Below are 20943 nucleotides of genomic sequence, written 5' to 3'. Positions count from 1 at the left end.
TTAGGTTTTGTCCTTGGAAATGGCTCTAGGCCAGGCAGGACCAGCACAGGCCAGGCTTCCTGCTCTATCTGTCTTCCCTGTCACGCCTGATTTCTTGTTTCTGTTTCTTATCTGAATTTGCCTTGCCCTTAGGAAAACCTATGACTTAGCCCCAGCCTTCACTGGATAAGGGGATTCATCCAAAGGAGGCAACGGAAGGTTTTCCGCCGTAGAAAGAACGGTTCTGTCACTGACACAGGGGTCACTGTCCCGCTCCTGCTCTTTCCTGGGTGTGTCACAGGCCCCTTGTCTTCACAACCTATCACTTTGTTCTTTTTCTCCACCCACTGCCCTCACCCAAATGCCCCCAGAGAATCTGGATAGGTCTCCTTGTAAGTCCAAACTACTGCCCAGCAATGGACAGCTTTACCTACCATTTCTTTGGGGGGGGAGGGGTGGAAAGGAGCCATGAGGATGTTCCCAACACATAGATTCTCTGTTTGTTCATTTGCATTTTGCTCTCCATTGCCCCCGTTCATTCCAGACTGAGGAGCTGGGCTCCTCTCTCTCAGCTCGGGGCACCCAGCCTGCACAGCAGGCTCACACACAGCCCCGTGCATGCGGCAGTTGCCTCTCAGTCCAGCTGGCTGACACCCTCTGCTCATTTCTCTCTGCTAAGTATTTCCTTCTACAGCTGAAAGTTTCCAGAAGAAAATGTTTGGAACCCAGAAAGGAACCAAACAAAGTCCCTGTGGAAAGGTCTGGGGTTGAGCAGCAGAGGCCACAAACAAAACATTTTCACTGGAACCTGGGGTTTGGCCAACGTGACAAATGCCCTTCAAACAATTATTTGTGAGCTCTCTTTGAACATAGTTTCTACCTGCCAAATGGAACTTAAAATGACAGGGTCAGCCCCACTGTATTGAAATTTGTTTTAGAAACAAAACCTAATTGGATCACAGAACACAGGGGAACCCACCCTCAGACTGAAGCCCAGTAGCCCAGAATTCTCTCCTACCTAAGTGGCCACCTCAGATGCTCCCCTCACAAGAGTCACCCCTTACCTGGTGGTTGAGCCAGGAGCTGGGAATTTCCGGTCGACCCCGATCTCTCAACACGTTGTCCTTCATGCTTTCAACGCAGGGGTGCTCCCGCACCTTGGAACCAAAGGGAGGCTCATACTCTTTCACTTCTGTTAAGAAAGCAGACAAACGAAGGGCCATTAAGGAGGGCGTGTGTAGCCGGTGGGCAGGAGCATGTTGGGAGGTCTGGTTGGAAGGCAGGAGGCACTGCGGGTCAAAGTGCACCCACGGTTGCTCAGAGCCCAGTTGGTACTAATCGTGGACTGAAACAGGAAGGAAGGGGTGGCTGTGGAGGGAGCTTGAGAAGTATTCCACAAATGATCACCGAGTGTCTGCTATGTGCCAGGTGTTGGGCTAACAGCTGGGGACAGAGTGGAGAGCGAAGCCAACAAGGTCACCAAGCTTACATTTTAACACAGACATTCTCAACGGGGTGATGTTGCCCCAGTGGAGCAAAACTGGTTCCTGGGAAGTAGAAACAGGCTTACACATTATAATGCTTTGTAGCCCTACAAGGTCCACAGTAGATCAACAGATTTCATATGTGGTGTTAGAGTTCATGGTGATATTCAGCCTAGAAAGGAATGGGATTCTGATACATGCTACACCACGGATGAACCTTGAAAATGTTATGCTAAGTGAAATAAGCCAGTCAGGGAAGGATAAATATTGTGTGATTCCACTTATATGAGGTACTCGGAATAGACTAATTTATAGAGACAGAACATAGAACAGTGGTTGCCAGGGTGAAGAGATCGAGGGTTAGATTTAGTGAGCTATACAGTTTCAGCTGGAGAAGGTAAAAAAGTTCCGGAAATAAACAATGGCAATGGTTGCATAACATTGTGAATATACTTAATGCCAGTGAATGGTACACTTAAAAATGGCTAAAATCATTTATTTATATTATGTATACTTTCATGGGAATTAGTGATTAAGAAAAAATGTCTACAAAGGCTCCTTGGGATAGCAATGATGGGGGGAAAAAGTTTGCAAAATGCTGCTCATTAAGATGACACAGGGGAGAGATGTTAATAGCATCAACAGACAAAATTTTAAAACGTACTTTTCCTTCGATGAGACATGATATAAAGAAAATAATAGAAGATGATGCCCTTCGCTAGGGCTTCAGGTTTCAACTAAGGTCAATTTCTTTATAGAAATTTCCTTGAATATCCCCCATGCTATTCCTAATTAGATGTCCTGGGCAGAGTTCTGGTGTAGCACATGTTATATGTTAATATAATCACCTGCTTATTTGTGTCACCCAAGTAGACTGTGAGCATTTGAGGAAAGAGTCAGAGTTCCTCACTCATTCTTGTATTCTCAGCACCCGTGAGAGGGCCTCCCATACAACAGGCTCTCAATATATGTTTGGTGAGTGAGTGAGCGAATGAATGAGTGAGCGAATGAATGAACTATAGATCTTGTCCAAAGTAGCAATGCATGAACTCTGGTTGGATGTTAACACAGCACACTAACTCAAATGGGCGGACTAATATCCATGTCAGGGAGGCAAAGAACAATTTAAAAGAAAACACTCCATTACTAAAACGTGTTTGAGCTAAAAGGGGAGAGTGGGCTAGATTCAACATTTTTCTCCCAAGGAAGTAGGACCTTTGACCTATAGCTTTAAAATAATCCTACTTAATGAGTAAAACTTTCACTCATTTGTCCTCCCAGGCTAAGAATGGAAGAAGCTTTCAAAGCAAAATGACATTTTGAAAAGGGATGGCTTATTCTTGTTTGTTTGGGTTTCCCCCCTTTCCCAGAACCCTCCTTGTATACTTATCTTCTTCAGCCTCACCCGAGCAGGGCAGGATGTTTCCTTTTTACATAGTTTGAAATACAGAGAAATTTGGAATGACGGCTGCCCAGCAGAAGGAGATGCACGCAAACCACCCTCTGTGTGTCCACAGTGTTTATCCCATACTGCCCCTGGGCCGAGATCTGAGTTCTGAGTTGCATGCTATTCTTATTTCTTGCTTCCATTCTCTTTCCTTCTACCAAACTGCAGAGTCCCAAGGGAGAGGCTGTTTCATGTCTTGCAATTGCCCACCCAGTGCCTAAAGTTGTGCCTTATACATAGTAGGCTTTTAATAAATATGGGTTGGGTTGAATTCAAGCAAAAGCAAAGGACTGAGAATCAGAGCTGGTTTCCAGTAAGGGTTTATTCTGACCTAATTCTTGTCATTTATAAGATGAAGGGACTGAATTAAAGGATGTCCATGTCCCCTCCAGAGTTACCTTGTAACCCAATCTATTCAAATAACATGGTGCCCTCAGAGTGCCATGCCTTGGGATAGGTGTACTATACTATACTATACTATACTATACTATACTATACTATACCATACCATACTATACTATACTATACCATACTATACTATACCATACCCTGATAGGATTTGTATATCATCTCAATTGCTCCTTAGATAATGTATCAGTCCACTGATCCTCCATTTCCAACTGTTTTAGCTGTCATAGTTGGTGTGGTTGGCGCCCTGCCTAGACCCCTTTACCCAGCTGAGAGCACCAGACTCCAGCTGCCTGCTGCAGGCGTTCAGTACTAAGGGCTCACATCTTTACCATTCTCTCGACGATTGCCCTTGGCTGGTGTGGGCTGCCTACCTTGGAGATTTCCATAACATGACAGCCTCACCTCCAGGGGCAGCCGATAGCCAATGGCAAGTTAATGAGGGAGTTTTAAGAGTCTAACCCTCATTCCCAGAGCTCCCCACAAGATCAGGCTGAGGCTGGGCCTCTCTCGAAACTACAGGTTTGTGAGCGCCTTCCTCTTCCTGCTTCTCTCACCCACACATCTCATGAGACCTTATTCTCATCGGGTCATTGCACAAATATCTTTGTGTTAGACTCTACTTCTGGTAAAGCTGGCCTAAGACAGCTGTCAAGGAAGTACTTTCTCCTTTCTCCCAAGGTCAGTGTCTCACCATCTGAACATTTGCAAGGCCACTCCAAGGAAGCCCTGAGGTGGCCTGTTCTGCAGAAAAGGAAAGTACTAGCCCGTCAACAATTCCCACTGCACAAGGCTCAGAAAGAGGGAGGAGGGTGACCACAATCAGGGAGAAAAATGCTGGGATCGGAATCAATCCCAGGTTTTCATGTCATGGCTGAGATTCCTTGAGAACAAAGAAAAAGTCTCCATCGTGGAGATTATAACCCAGGGACAATTTATTTCATTTGAAGTCCTCATCTTCAAAGTCACAGAAACCAGAGCAGCTACTTTGATGGTAAATTCTATGGGGCCCATGGGGGCTGGGTGAGAATTGGGAGAAGATGGGACTGGGCAGCAGGTATGGAAATATATTTTTCTTAACAAAAAGAAGTCATGAATGCCTCTGTGGAAAAGGAGATAAAGGCAGTAATCCTTTCCCAGAGCAAAGAGAATTTTAACTGCATTACTTCCTACTTTTCCTTAAACCTTGGCAACTTGTGAGATTCCCTAGCACTCCCGAGGGGATCGAGGCCTGCTCCATCTTTGGATGTGGGAGATCGTCTAGAGAAGGAAGGTCAAGGGTAGCCAGAAAGGGGCTGGCAAAGAGACTGACTCCCTGAGCCACACTGGGAGAGTATGAATCGCTGAATCACCTGCCTCCTTCTAAGTTTAAAATAGGCACGTCTGGGCGATCATTCTTTGCCCCAAATGGGCAAAATCCCTTGACACTGAAGTAGTCTTTCAGGTTATGAATGGGGATGAGGATTTCAAGTACATGCATGTTTTAAGTTGACCTTTCTTCAACTCCGAGAAAAGGTCTTATTTATGTAATATATATTCTCTCGAACATTTAAGTTTGCTTTTTGTCTTATTATGAATTTTTGCAGTTCCTCTTTCTTTGCTTTTCTCCCTCATTTTTAACGTCCTGCTCCCACCCATTTTCTTATCATGCCCTCTCATGGGTATAAAGCTGACCTAATGCTTGTGTGTGTCCATTTGCCTCTCGGTCACCAGCTTACCACTCGATTGTGGGGTCATGAAAGCACCTTCGGGCAGCACTGCCTTTCCTTTTCCCCGTCTGTGGCGACAAGGGCAACGCTGTTCTCGGCCTCCTTCAGGATGTGGAGGATGACCGTGGACAGACATGGTGCCGGAGGCCTCTCAGTTCTTCTCAGAGTCCCTCAGAAAACCGTGGGCACTTACTTCAACTCAGCGGGAGGAGGTGGCCACAGACACCTGGGTGGAAGCCTGAACCCTCATAGAGGTGGCAGGAAACCTCTGCCAGCCAGGCGGGCACCAAGGTCCTTTCTAGGACAGAACCTCACCCACTGAAACCCAGACAGTCCTGGAGAATCAAACAGAGCTGGCGACTGGCATAAAGTTGATTTTCAACCGCAATGTTCTCCCCTTGGCTCCAGTCATCCAGGGACTGGGATGCTAATCCACTTCGGCAAAACTACTGGGGCCAAATTACATGTCTTTTTATCCTTGTTTGTCATATTGCTTCTTAAAGTATGTATATTTTAGAAAATGTAGGTCATGAAAAACTAGAAAATCACTAAGTAGACAGGTATAGACAAAAGCAAATCTCTCTCAACTTCTAACCCCCTGGTTCGCAAAAGTGGCTTAGTTTCAATGGTGGGAATAAAAGTGATTTAAATTTTTTCCTTATTGTTTACAGATCAGCACTTCCCAATCTCTCTCTTTTTTTTTTTTTTGATTAGAAAAAAGAAAAAGCAGGCGTTTTGCCCCCAGTTCACTGGGGACCGAGGCCTTGGTGAAACATGTTAGAAATTAATTACAAGAAGAATGAATCCCACTCGGGTGTCAAGGCAACAGCAAATTGTGTTGTTACCCAACACCTACTCAGTTTCTGTCCTTTTCATATTGCAAACCTGAAGCAACCAGTTGGAGGACTGTGAACCTTCCACGGCATTGCTCTACATGTTTTGCAAGGAATAGGAGTTGCATCTTGACAGAGGAAATGAAGACAAGTTATTAAAGATATTTTATGGGTTTCACATGAGTCAGACAGAGAATAGTGAAGAAGTGTCTTCAGAGATGGGATCCAACACCTCGTGTTACAGTTGAGAAAACTGAGGCCAAAGAGCACACTGGATTCCGGGAAGAGCACTCAGAACTGCCGACGGTATTACTGTTATTCTGATGAAATGGCTTTGCCTTTTCAGGAAACTTGCAGGCTTTCCCCTCTCTACCCAGCATTTCAGCGAGCCCTTTCTCCCCCAACCAGAACAAGCATAGCTGGGAATATGCCTGTCACAAATGTAACAAATGTGTCCATCGCTGCTTTGGCTAGTCCCTTCCCACCATATGACCCCAAGAAGGGAAACTTCTGGGACCTGTTGGATGTTATGGTTTATAATTTCTAAACAAGCTATGCAAAAAGCCACTGATGACAAAGGGCACCCCTCTCCTCGCTGTTCTTATTTACCGACATTAAACCGTTTTGGGGTTAGGGAAGTCCGTGAATGGGTGGTGGTGGAGGTGGGGGAGAAGGGGGGTGTGGCACGCCATAGGCACCAGATCAGGGCATGATTTGCAACAGAGTTAATGCAGTACTTTCTAGAGTTCCTCTCTGTGCCTTTGACCAAACAATGCCTCGGCTCAGGCCTCCCTTCTGGGATGCCCTGAAGAGGAAGCAAGTTAAAGGGTGAGTGGGATTAGTTCAGCGAGTGCTGGACCTGGCTAACCTATAATGAGAATCACCCTTTAAAAAAAAAATGGAAACGCCTCTAAGAAAAGAAGCAAAGAGCTTAGAGAGGAAGACTGAACTTAGCATGTTAAAAAAACAGTGCTAACAACATGCATCACAAGTAGGGGATTGTCAGATCTGTTTGCCTGGCTCCATCATAAACTCGATGTGAGGACTTGGAAAAGGGATGTCTACACTTTCTTCTTCAGTTGCCGTATCCACAAAATCCACAAAATAAGAAATCACAGTGTCCTTTAAGTCCTCCATCATTACTCAGTGTGGTGGTCCCCCTTATTCGCAGGAGAGATGTTCCAAGATCTCAGCAGATGCCTGAAACCATGGACAGTGTCACCCCCTCCCAACATGTGTGTGTGCGTGTGTGTGTGTGTAAAATTCATTTTTATTAAGTCAAGAACTTTCACCTTTTCACTTAAAGAAGGCAATTTCGGCTTCTCTTTGGCATATCTGAATCGCCAGCATCACTACTCTTGTGCTGTGGGGCTGTTATTAACCAAAACAAGGTAAACTTGAACACAAGCACTGAGATACCAGGACAGCCGATCTGATCGTTGAGAAGGCTCCAAAGGGACCGACAGTCGGGGGAATGTAAACGGCGCGGATATGATAGATGAAGGGATGATTCACATCCCAAGTAGGACAATGCAAGATTTCATGTTCTCCAGAACACCGTGCAACTTCACACTTATGAATTATTTCTGGAATTTTCCACTTAGTATTTTTGAATGACTGTGGATAATTGAAACTGTAGACAGTGAAACTGCGTGAGGATAAGGGGGACTACAGTAATACTGCTGTAGGACCAATGGCCACACAAACTGCTGCATTTACACTCTTCATTCACGATGGGCAGGCTGGGAGTTCACCCTCCCAACTTGCCCCAGGCGCAGCCCTTAACCAAAGATAAACACCCAGCTTCCTCCTGAGTTGGGGGGTGTGATGCTGAGGATCGTGTTCAACACTGCACCCAGGGTCCCCCGCAGGGTTAAGCTCCAGCTGTCCACCGTGGAGACCTGCTTGACAACACACCACTTATTGGCTTCCTTCCCCTTCGTGACTCACTTCCCCGTTCCCTTATTGGCATTTCCTGACATCTATTCCCAAATAAACGACATACACTCAAATTCTTGTTCTAGGGTCTGGGACACCCACCCCGAGGCAGATGCCTATACAGTAGAATGATTTACTCAAACCAAGTCCAAGTTCCCATCTCACCCCCAGACTGGTTCCCACACCAAGTGGGTGAAGCTCAACACCTTAGCATCTCCTGGAGAGCCTCAAACAACATCTTTCCTGAGAATCTTCTTTATTTCACTGCTTGAGAACAACTTGTTCCTCTTTCCACCTTCTTTCCCTTCCCCTGCCTTTCCCGGCAGTCTTGTCACAAACAGAAGCTCCCTCCCCCACAGCCCTCAACTCCCAGGCCCTCGCAGCTTACTTTAATTTCTCTCAGAAGGCTCTGAAGAGAAACTACGCTTCTGTCTCTTCCCAGTTCCGCAGCACTCGGAGGGCACGTCTCTGGGACAGCAAAGATATTCTTCTGAAAGTCAGCATCTGGGGCGCAGCTGTTGCTTTGATTGTAGTTCCAGCTTCACAGTGCAGCGAAGTTGTTGACAGTTTTCCCCCGAAGCAGGGCCCCGCAGTTTTTATATCTGCCTTCCAAATTAGCCTCCCCTGAAATCCAGGAAAATGAAGTGCTTCCATCCTGGTCCTTGAAGTCTTCAGACCGTCTCTCCCACCCTCTTTTTTTTTTCCCTTTTCTTTCTGTTTGATGCATGTGTACTTTCTGTCTGTCTCACAAGGCTGCAGGGAGCTGACAATACACTCAGGAGCCATTCTCCAGGTTGTGTTTTTCCTCTTTGTTAAATACTCGCTCAGCTGGAGGGCTGTGTGTCAGCTTCTATTCAAAGGCCTAAATGGCTAGAGGTTTAGGGGTTGGTCGGGCTTGTGGGCCGGTTTTGGCTGGGCCATCCATATGGGGCCTGCCAGGACAACGGGGGCTCTGAGAGGTACCCCGCCTTCATCCGCCTCCCACACATCTCGTAAACACTTGCATGAACACCAAACAAACTGAAAGCCACGGACAGAGATTTCTTTGAAAAAGAGAAATCTCTGGGCTTGTCGTTGCCAAATGGAGATTCTAACACTTTTCTCCTTTATCAAACAGTAACACACCAATTGCCCCTTTCTATCTTGTCCCCTTTTCAAACAGTGACAAAGCCCTGTTTTCTTGGTTTTTCTGATACTCCTTCAGATGATCAAAGTAGCCGAAATAACACCCTTTGTCAGTATCTATTCCCTAACTGCTTTATTTTTCTTTCTAAAATCACATACCCACCCCTGATGTTATATTATATATCTACTTGTTTACTACTCATCTTTCTAGAATATTAGCTCTTCATTAGACCTTCTGTCTCTTGAGGACAGAGACTGGTTTCATTCACTGTGGTATCCTTCGTATTTTGAATAATGCCTGCCACGTAATAGGTACTCAATAAATATTTGATGAGTGGATGAATGAATGAATGAATGTATTTCCCAAGAAAGTTAAGAATAAGGAAGCTATCTCAGACTTTAAGACACTGAGCCCACACCATGCCACCAAATTTAGTAGCTTCGGTGTTCTATTAACAGAGACTCACCTGGAGGAGACAGGAAAGTCAATCATTGGAATCCTTCAGAAGTGAGACTGTCATTGAGTGTCCTCAACGTGTGATTGTCTTGCCAGGTAGTTCCAGAAAGTCTTGGCATCCAAGCCAGGATGCACAAAATAGTACTGACACCCCATCCTTAACAAAAAATAATGGCGATTGTACCTGCCACTTATTGAACACATACTCAAGTCCATGTCAGGCTAGCACGGACTAGGGCCTGTGACCAACAGTCAGACAACAGGGCTTTGATTCCTGGCTCCGCAATTTGCCCCACCTCCAGAAGCCTCTGTTTTCTCTTCTGTAAAATGGGGCTAATAACAGCACATGCTTCAGAGAATGCATGCTAGGTTAAATGAGCTGATCCGCGAAGCAAGTGCTCATGTCTTGGTGGCTATTGCCTCTCTGTGTTTGATTATGTGAGCAAACCTACCTCCACTAGAAAGCCTTTCCCTTTTGACCACGGTCTTCAATAATGACAATGTGTCTCTTGAGCTTCTGGGTGGAAATTTGTGCTAATGAAGTTGTACAAATTGGCTTCAGAATGGTGCTATTATCACCTGTGTGCATCTCCTCACCTGGGAAGCGTGAGGATTCCCCAGTGTAGCGCTCTATCGGTGCTGCTCTGCACAGAGGAGAGGCTGGCTGAAAAAGTGGCAACTCAAAGGACACTCCTGGGTCTTGTCTTCCCTTCCAGAGCTGACCTGTCCCTCCTTGCCCGATCCCACTGCCACACTCCCTTTAGCCAGCATGGGCGTTCAGTCTCCTGTGACCCTTGCCTTACCTTCCTGCAGCACTAACCACTCTGAAATGCACTTGCCTGGCTGTTTACAAGTCAATTTCAGGGTCTCAGTCTCAGTAACCATGAGACAAGGGCTGGAGGTGAGACCTAAAAAACGTCCACAAAGATGACTGCAGAAGGAAAAGAGTGCTGTGTGCAGAGGCGCCTAGAGAGGCAAGTAAGCGCCGCTCACACCCAAGTGAAGAGTTTGGGCTCAACCCTAGGAACAGCATGGACTTGCTCAGAGGCAGGAAAACTGGGAGTTCACATTCTCCTGCAAGACCGTCCCCCGCTGCTTAGTATCCTACTTCATTCAGTTAGATGTTCCCCTGCTCAGAATAAACTAGATGGAGTGTTAGTTACCCTATGGTGTGAAATAAAATACTGACCTATAATTCCTCCTACCGAGGTAAGCATATCCACATTGCCTTTCTTGAAGTGAGACTGGCGATAACAAAACAGTAATTGCATATGTTGTATTTCAAGTGACAAAATAGAAGTTTACGTTTAAGGAAAGCCCATTTCCATCCTGCCCTCTCTCTGAGACCTGATAAATTAAAGCCCTACATCAACTGAAGGGCATTATTATCGATTTTCTTTGGAAGGTAAGAACTGCGTCTGCATGTGTAAATTTTTAAGAAGTAAAGGAGAAAAAAAATAAAAGTCTGATTCGTCAGCAAACTGCATGCTTCCTGAGAGCAAGACCTGCGTTGACGTGTGTGTTTCGACAAGAGCCAGGAGGGGACACATTTATCTTCAGGCTTTATATACCTTCCAAGAGATTCTCAAAACGTAAAAGGAAAGTCTGAAATTAAGATGAGGCTAAAAACATGTCTTTTGGGTTTTTAAGACATACCAAAAAAAATGCTCTTAAAAGAATTAAAAAAAAGGAATTAATACCTGATTAGAAACTAAAAAGGACTTAATGCATGAGTTCACACATTTAATCAAGTGAAGGGCTTTCTGTTGGACCAAAATGATGATAGAGAAATAACTTTGGTTTTTGCAGACTGAGCAGAGATGGAAGAAACAGGGCTGTGGGCTGAAGATCAAACAGAGTGAGAACTGGGATGGCCTCTTTCCGGTTCCCCAAAAGCCGCCTGTCTGTTCTTACCTTAACGGTTATGAAAGGCTTTCTGAGACTAGCTGAACAAATGAGCTCCTGTTCCTTCCTTGGGAAAACTTGTTTACCCTGCATCTGTTTTTAGAGCTCATCAAAGTTGGTGAACTCTCTTCTTCCCCATTAGCTGGAGTTCTTCCACACTCAGCAAATAGCAACAGGAAATGGCTTCATCATTGATAACAACGAAGGCAGCGAGCTCAGAGCTCACACTCGGCCCTAACAAGCTGGCTGCCCTGACAGCAAAAGACAGAGAGACACTGTCTCCGGCTCATGTTTATGGAATAACAGGTTTGAAAGGATAGGAAAGATGCCGAAATTCAGGTAAATTTATTCTGACAGTGACAACAGCATCATCTCTTCCACAACTCATACGGGTCTAAGGATTCATTCTGGAACTGTCAAAGCTTTCAAACAGAAAATTATTCTCAGCAGCTGAAACTTGGTTAAACAAATTTCACTGTGCAAGGAAAAACCAAGTTACTTCTGAAAGTGCTGTGGGGGAAGAAATCTCAGGCAGCAAACCAGAAAATGACAGCGTCAGCCGGATAGGAAGTGCCTTCCCCATGCAGGCACCCATGGAAACAGGTGATGGTTCAGCAAGGTGCTCAGGGGAGAGGGTGACCATCCTGGAAAACTGGCTAAGCATATTCTAAAGAGGATGGAAAATCAGATCGAGAAAGTGTGTCAACCAAGTCCACGGTGGGCAGAATGTTGGGTGGATGGGCCCGCTGACCAAAGCTGTGGCAGGCGAAGCAACAAAATAAATCACGATAATATTGGATACCTACAGACTGAAACAAACATCTACAACTCCATACTGATATCAACACATAATGAAATAGGTAAATGACAGGGGGTGGGGAAAGGAAGTACAGATATTCCTTACAGTAGAGTATCTAAAATAAAGGTAGGAGGAGTAAGAATAGAAAATCACTGTTAGAAAAACATTACGGTAATAATGGTTGTGGGCAAGAACTACCCATGGATCCTAAAATTAGTAGGTAAAATTATGATAAGAAACGGGTCTAGAATCCTGACTATGCATGTGTTTAGTGTCTTTAGAAGCAGATCACAGTACCTTCCCATAAGATATGTATTGTTTACAAATGGAAGAAAAATTACAGGGGAGCAACCTGGTAGACGCCACCTTCAGCAAGTGATCAGGTTGAACAGGCCCCGACAGGCGGCCCTGAGAGGGGCACAGTGTCATTTTTGTGGTGTTCTTGCCCAAAACATACTATCTCAATCTAATCATGAGGACACATCAGAGAAACCCGAAGTGAGAGGCCATCTGTAAAATAACTGGTCTAAATTCTTCACAAGTGCCAAGGCCATGAAAGACAAAGAGAGGCTCATACCTGCCACAAGTTTAAGGAGACTTAGGGAGGCATGAGCGTTCCATGTAATGGAGGATCCTGGATTAGATTCTGTTCCAGAAAAAACACGGCTGGGGACTTGGAACTTTGAGTAAGTTCTGTAGCTTAATTAAGAGTATTGTACCACTGTTAACTTCCTGTCTTTGCTATTTCTGCAACTATTTTGCAAGTCTAAAATTATTACAAAACAAAGAGTTAAAAATAAAATTGGAGTCAGTGTGGCTTGACTTAATAGTCAGCCAGGACCATGTTGAGATGCATAAACTGATGAGAACTACTAAGAAGAGAGTCAGGAAAGCATGAAATAATGGGGGTCTCAGCCATGCTCATGTCAAGAAAAATCAGGCGACAGCACTCTCTCAAACAGTGACGTCCCCTTGCAACCTTGATACATGCTGCCCTCCTCAATAACCTCTCTTGCTAGGTTTTTCAAACCTTAAAAAAAATACATCAAACCACTCTGCTTGTTTTGCCCAACAAAGGAAAGTCACATCCATAAAAGTAAATGTTTAGTCAAAGCCATCTCCCAGATCTTATAATTCTGAAAAAACTTAAAACACACACACACACACACACACACAAAATCAGATACTTTTCTAAATATTATCCATTTGATAAGTAAAAATAATTCTTACATTATTAGTGTTCATCACCTGCCAGATACTTAAATATCTGTGGAGAGATATGTTAAGAGAAAGAAGTAATTATACTCGAAGAAAGGAGATAGAAAGCTTTATACTCCAAATATAGCTTTCAGGTGAAAGACCTAGGTTTCAGGCTTTGTAGCACAATTTCAAATTGTCCGGCGATGGCTATCTACCACCAGATCTCAACTAGCTCTCACTGTGGGGCTAGCTCTTTGGTACCCTAGAGTCAGGTTGGAAGCAAATAACATGACATCATTCTGAAGGCACATCCACCAGGGCACCAGGACGGGGGTCCATACCTACCTCCCACTGCATTGCAGCGAGACGTCATTTCCCAGAGCACCAGTGCCATGGAGTAGACATCTGTCTGCTTGAAGGACTCCACATTCTCCAAGTTCATCCTGGACTCTAGGACTTCTGGGGCCATGTATCTCGCAGTTCCCACCTAAAGCAAAAACAAACATTGAGGCCCATTATTTAATTCCAACTGCATTTTTATTTTCGAAATACAGTTGATGTTTGTCCCTTGCATGGGCAGATAATCTTTTAAAAAGTACGAGGCTTTTAAAAATAATGAGACCTGCACAGAAAGGTAGGGTTTATGTAATTATTTTTAACAATAGGTGTTCTCTTCCTGAACACCCTTTAAAGAACAAACAAAGCATGCCAAAATAAGGAAATGCCAAACCCCAGAGTGGCCTTGTTGAGATCCGTGATGTATGTCACCGTAGTGTTATACAATAACATCCTCGTAGATAACCTGGGGACAACATCTGTGACACTTTACATGTTTATTTTTGTTTTTGCAAATTAAATATTTTTTCATTCCTGAAACTCCAAGATTTATGGTGGAAATAAGTATACTTGCCCATCGTTTTGGTCACTTCAAGCCTGTCTTACTCCTTTTTGTTTGCCCCATAGCACATTGTAGTGTGCCAAGAATGTGGTATAATTTCATGAAATTTTTCCTAAATTGTATGAAAATATTTCCACAGTAAAAGGCCGAATCTGGATCTTTATGTAGTGTTATTTAGACTATGACTGATAATATGACAACATTGAGACACAAAGAAAATAAAACGTTTCTAGGGAAGGAATCACTTAAACGTTGGATAATGCAGCGCGTAGAGCTTCACTAAATAACATGAAAGTCCTACCTTCTCAAGGATCTAAGGAAGGTCAAGCGCACTGATGTTATTATTCCACAGAATGTTGGGTTTGGGGTTTTTTTTTTTTTTGCATGCATGCATTAGAAGACATTTTTCTTTTTAATAGGTCATTGCATGAGTCATTCTCCTGGCACATAATCCGTTTGTATTTCGATATGTTTACCTCAAGACTGCCTGGGCAGCCCGGGACCCAGAGGGCTGACTGAGCAGTAACTAATGGCTTCAGCAGCACGTTCCTCCACCTGGTTGGAGAAAACAGTGATGTTCTGCAGACCGAGTTCTAATCCACAGTTAAGCTTCCAGTATGTGAAAACAGGGGGCCCCATCATTCAAAAAGGATGTCTTGGTAATTTCTAGTCACTTTCCTTAGCTAAACAGGTTTCTGTTTTACTCTGTGGGATGCTTCAAAAGTGGAATTGCTCATTCACTTACTCCATCACTCACACAACAAGTACTCATTGGTCACGTTCACCGTTCAAGGCATTGTGCTAGATGTGACCAAATGGGTGTGGATTTGCACTGCAAGGAGATTGCCTTCTAGAACAATGTAAAACAAAATACAACAGGACAATATAACTACTAACAGTACTAATAGTAGTAAGAGCAGAAAGGGCTGAGTACAGCCATAGGAGAGAAAAAAGAGAGAGATAAAGTGCTAACAGCATTTGAAGCATAGAACAATAATTTTTAAGTGGAAGAGAAATGAGGATGGATGCAAGGAGAAGAATGTTTGTCCTGAATTGGGGAGGATTTAAAGAAACAGGAGGAGACGTGCTTTTCATGCATGAAGGCCCCCTGTCAGGAGAGTGTGGGATATAGATAAGTGTCAAGAGTGTAGGGCTGTTTAGGGGTTAAGAACTGGGGGTGGGTGATCCAGGCTTAACTTACCTGCCCACTGTTGGCCAAGTCATCCACAGACAGAGTGGGGTCTAGGCGCAGGGAAAGCCCAAAGTCACACAGGCAGCAGGTCAGGTCATTCTTCACGAGGATATTGGAGCTCTTGAGGTCCCTGTGCACTATGGGCATCTTGGGCCTCCCACACAGGGTGTGGTCACTGTGCAGGTGAGCTATGCCCCTGGCAAGGGAGCTACCTAGCTTGCACAGGTCCTCCCAGCTGATGACATGTCTCGTGAGGTACTCCTGTAGGTTGCCCTTGGCATGGAAAGCAGTGATCAGCCAGTACTGCTTCCCCAACTCTGTCTTCCGCTCCTCGGCCGTCAGGAACTGGAGGATGTTCTCATGCTTTAGGTTGATGTCTGAGAAAATGTCCTTCTCCATCTTCCAAGAAGCATACTCCTCATAAGGGAAGATCTTGACTGCCACGGTCTCAAACTGCTCTGAGGTGTTCTGCTTCAGCTTGGCCTTGTAGACCTCGGCAAAGCGCCCCTTCCCCACCAGGGTGTCCAGCTCAATGGGCAGCAGCTCCGTGTTGTGGTTGATGTTGTTGGCACATGTGGAGCTGATGTCGGAGCGGTCGTCTTCCAGAATGATGGCAAGGTGCTCGCTGAGGTCCATGAGCTTCCGTGGCTTGCTGGTATCCCAGGACGGGGTCAGCTTCTGCTTTCGGTGAACACGGTAGCAGTAAAAGGCAATAATAACAGCTATGGCAATGACCAGGGGTGGCAGGAGGCTGACGCCCGTCACTTGGAATACGACTAACCACAAGTCAGGGTTGTTGGTGGAATATTCTGATGTGGAAACAAAACAGGAGAGAGGAGTTGGGTTGAGTAGGTATGCTCTGTGAGAAAGTGGGTGTACACTTCACATGTCTAGACACTTCAACATCAGTATAGTGTTCAAAAATAAAATACTGTGAATTTTTATTCCAGGATAAACGCTAGTGTGCACCTGTCTGGTCTTCCCTGCCTTTGGCCACTCATTCAATGTCTTCTACTTTCCCCTCAAACTTTGGCTTAAATGCCACTGCCTACAAGAAACCTAGAAAAACTTGGAAAATATTTTATTTTATATAATCCCATACATTTTAATTTATATAAACTCATACATTTTTCCTATGTAACAATTTAGCACAACTTAAATAACTAAGACTCTACCTGGTGGTTTTATATCTGTCTTTCCCGACTTTCCCCACTCGTCACAGACCGAGAACTCCATGCTGGCAGGGAACGTGCCCGTCTTCTTCATGACTATAAACAACACCTAGCACACATCAGGTCCTCAGTAAGAGTTGAATAAATGCAACAAGATTTTACTGAGTGTTAGCTATACTCGGCATTGCAGGAGGCTTTGGGAATAGAGAAAGAATGACAACTCCTTGGTAAAACCAAAGAGATTGCCATAATGCCCCCGTAGTCTTTGCTCTTTTCTAAACCCTACCTTGTCCTGTTCTGATCAACATCCAGGCTACCCTTAAGCATCAGCTCTCTCTGAGGGAAAGCAACCCTCCCAAACTGACTGCTCTGCACAAGGGAACAGAAAGGAAGATGATGAGTAGGTGGTTTGGAACCAGGCGTCGTATCGGAGAAGGGATCTGTAATTATTCAATTGGCAGTTTTCACCTACTATAGGTGTCCCGGGTTGGGGGTGCACAGTGATGAGAATACAGTCCAGGTGGAATGGAGAAAACCATGTCTCCTGAAGGGGACCCATTACCTAATCGCACTTGACGCCATCACTTAATAAACCAGTGAGAAATGAAGGTGTTATCTCATCAATTTCGAGTGTTTAGGCTTAATAGGATTCACGACCTATTCTTACAGTAGATTCTAAGTGGAAACACCAACTTTCACTACCTATGTATTCCAGATGAAAACCTTAGGTTGTAAGTCCATCTGATGCCACGAAAAACTGGAAAAGTATCCCCAAAACATCCTATTTTCAGCAACCACGAGAAAAAAATCAGTATTTTGAGGAACGATATACTAATACATTACAATAAATAGGAAAAGGTATAATTTGACTCTTAAAAATCTGAATTCTCACTCATACTAGGAGGCTTAAGTGGGACAAAGTACAGGTGGGACTAGGGGTAGGCGTAGCAGTGGGACAAAGCCATACCAAAAAGATCCTGAGGGTATTATGCTAAGTGAAATAAGTCAGATGGAAAAAGACAAAAACCGTATGATTTCACTCATATGTAGAATATCAAAGAAGTAACAAAGAAACTCATAGATACAGACAACAGAACAGTAGTTCCCAGAGGGGAGGGCCAATGGGTAATGGGGGCAAATGTATGGTGACAGGTGGAAAGTAGGCTTTTGGCGGTAAGCGCACAGTATAATATACAGATACCAAATTGTAACGGTGTGCACCTGAAATATATGCAATGTGATTAACCAATGTTACCTCAATTAAAAAAATAAATTTTAAAAAAAGAAGAAACTAAGAAGTTCATGCAACAGAGATCATATTTGGCTCAGAGAGTCTAAAATATTTACTACCTGCTCCTTTGCACAAAAAGTTTGCTGACTACTCTCCTATAGGTATCACTTTAATAACCTGCAATATACTGGCATGATTTGAAAAGACTTTATTTCTATCCATTGTAAATATTCTCTTTCACATATGAGAAACCAACACAATTAGAAAATTTTAAATATTAATTGCATAATTACTTAGTTGTGTCTCCAATTCATTAAGCAGCACAAAACAGCCAAATGAAATGTTCATCTACCACTCCTAATTGAATTTTATAACTCCTGCCTATATATTCTTTTTCAAGCTAAGAAAAACACAAAAACAGAAATCCCTGAAATGTACATGGTCACTGATCAAAGAAGTCTCAAGAAACACCCCCACCTTCAATGTCAGAAACCAAAGTTTTACTTTCCCCTCGAATTTCCTGTGTTTTCTTTTTGAAAATCTACATGTAAGTGTCATGTAGGGAGGGAATTATTGAATAACATCTGTCAATTTTGAAACTTCAAAGAGGTGGTGAAAAACCCGCACAATAGCAAAAGGGCTGAGAGGAAGCTTTGGGATGTGGCTTTATCTAAACAGGAGCTGCCCACGCCCTGCCACAGTATTAACCCTTACGCTGCTACTAGAAAAACCGACAGCTACAGGTGTAGGTACAAGCCAGCATCATCTTTACTCGGAGACTGGCAGGAAGTACTTCTTTTCACCAGCCCCCAATTACACGGAAACTCATAAATTGAATTCTTAGTATGAACCTGGCTGTGTCCTAAGAGTTTTGTACAATATTTATAATTAACCAGAGACACCCTATGAGGTAGACACTGCTATTATTATAAACCCCATTTTACACATGGGGGACCTAAAATGGTCAGATGGTTTAAATAATTTCCCAAAGTCATGAACTTAGGCAATGGCAAAACTGACATTTGAAAAGAGCTCCGTCGGATGGGTGAGACCCCTGTTCTTGACCCTGTGCCTTAATGCTGAAACTTCGCATTGGTGAGAAACAATTCACAATGACTTCATATAGCCCCTCGGTTTAATGAAGTGGTTTTCTTCACTGGAGGCTGGACTATGTGAGTTTATAGCCATCTGTCAAGTGATCTCGCAATTCTTGGATAATGTGTCTTAAGGAGCATATGCTGGGTATATAGACTATTTCCCTTGTTCTTAACGAGGAACCACAGTTGAGTGGTGTCCCTGCAAGTACGCATCTTTTCTCTGTATCTTTTCTCCGAGTGGGAAGAAAGTCTTCCATGAGGAAGAACTCTAAAATCTTTTTCTTTCTCAGAACCTGTCCCAGGGCCCAAACAGAGCATAGGCAGGGAAGTCAGGATATAGTTTTTGAACTATTTGGACTTCCCATGAGTTGTTTCCTAGATGCACAGGTAACTGGTGCTCAAGACCTGACATTCGCCTTACACTCCCTTGTTCGGTAACATTGAGCTAGATATAGTTCCAGAGGGCATACCAAATAAGGGGACGTTCCCCAAGGTTACAAACAGCGAGTTTCTATATTATAGTAGCACAAGCTTTGAGCCCAGGCTCCATGGATAGAATTCAGTGCCTCTGTGAATTTAAATGAGCGAAATTTGCATGTTTTAATTTTCTCTAACCTTTAGCTAAAATGTAACATTTCCTAGTATTAGCCATGCTTATGACTTTGTTGCCGATAGAAACCGTAGATATTTTCATGCCATATTACATTTATGGCAGATATCTTGGCATATCACTTATACCCATCACTTAGACATTTCAAGTTTGATGGTAGATTTGTTATTTAAAGCATTACCACAGAAGCAGATATTACTATAGCAAAAATTTACTTTTAAAATATTTGATAATTGCAATTCAATGTCATAGATTTCCTTTGAAATCTTGTGTCTTATATTTTATGCATTTGAAAAACGTCACTCCGAGAAGGGGCCCACAGGTTTCTCTAGACTTCGAAGAAGTCCATGGAACACACACGCAGAAAGCCCTTGGCAGAGAAAAGGCACTTGACTCTCATCTCTTTGCCAGGATTTCCTAGAGCAGAGTTTGAGATACTTCTGTTGGTTGGGGAAGTTGGTAAGGGAGGAAACTGGTGCCCAGGATGGAGCCTCCTGGCACGATGCTGTGTTTCCCATGGTGACCGTGGATTCTGTCCCAGCTGTAGTCACACGTCCAGGGAGCTCCACAGTGGAAAATGATGGGCCCCCCTCCACTGAACTCTCTTAAGAGTAAAGATAACTACCATAATGTGCTTTATTGAGCGAGGCACTGAGCAATTTGCATCATCTCACTTTAGAAAGAGAGAAAAAAAGAAAGAGAAGAGAGAGGAAGAAGAAAAGGGAATATTGAGATTTATGATGATTCACACATGGGCAAGCAGGCGAGCCCATTCCCCCAGGTCTGAGTGGTTCCTTCATTATGTGTCACCAAACTGTGTCCCTAGCAGTAAACCCAGAGGTCCATTTAATAACTCTGGAAATCTCCAACAAAATGCGTCCCATATAGAGAGGGTGGATTTAGTTGCAAATAAGGAGCCATCTGCAAATGTCAGTCTTGATTGATAAATATTTTTAAAGGACAAATGTCAGATAAATGTTAGTATGCCATAAAAAATGCAAACTGGCAGAACCTCAAGAGGAAATTCCACGGTATACATTCCTCTGGAGTGACTTGAAAGTAAACAAGTTGCTGAATAACACGCACACACAGAGGACAAGGAGAACAGGTTGCTTCCTGCCTCTTTCGCGTCCTTTGTTCTGCTCAAATCCAACACTGGTGGCTAAAAGGAACTCAAAACAGAACCTCTGTAAGTCACTATTTTTTAAAAAACACATAGTAAAAAAAGACACTAAATTAAGATCAACATGGTAAAAAAGCCTACATGGATCAATTGTATGTGTTGCTGAAAGCCAAATCAAAATAGATGACCTGAGGAGATGGGCTCCTCCGCTCACAGAAGGAATCTGTAGCAAAAACTTACCAAGATACTACTTTATTTGAGCAATAGAAACGGATATGGATGATTGCCTTCCGCATACCTTGCTGCGTGGGTATACTCATGAAGGTCACATGACAG

At 43.8% G+C, this 20943-nt stretch overlaps 1 protein-coding gene and 1 long non-coding RNA gene across 4 annotated transcripts in view; one reads left to right on the top strand and one right to left on the bottom strand.

The window, feature by feature from the left end:
* TGFBR2 (transforming growth factor beta receptor 2) overlaps positions 1 to 20943 on the bottom strand; it is an 80735-nt gene that overhangs the window by 4385 nt on the left and 55407 nt on the right. Inside the window, exons 4-6 of the mRNA XM_024566219.4 lie at positions 15384 to 16183; positions 13630 to 13771; positions 1044 to 1171 (exon numbers count right to left, since the gene is read on the bottom strand). Coding sequence (XP_024421987.1) covers positions 1044 to 1171; positions 13630 to 13771; positions 15384 to 16183 — 1070 coding nt within the window. The remainder of the gene's footprint in view (positions 1 to 1043; positions 1172 to 13629; positions 13772 to 15383; positions 16184 to 20943) is intronic.
* LOC128781481 (uncharacterized) overlaps positions 1 to 20943 on the top strand; it is a 79503-nt gene that overhangs the window by 19243 nt on the left and 39317 nt on the right. The window lies entirely within an intron of this gene.

This window comes from Desmodus rotundus, chromosome 8 (assembly GCF_022682495.2).
Source record: "Desmodus rotundus isolate HL8 chromosome 8, HLdesRot8A.1, whole genome shotgun sequence".
Classification (NCBI taxonomy): domain Eukaryota; kingdom Metazoa; phylum Chordata; class Mammalia; order Chiroptera; family Phyllostomidae; genus Desmodus; species Desmodus rotundus.
The sequence above is the reverse complement of the archived record's forward strand: the minus strand, read 5'-3'. Positions and strand labels throughout refer to the sequence as shown.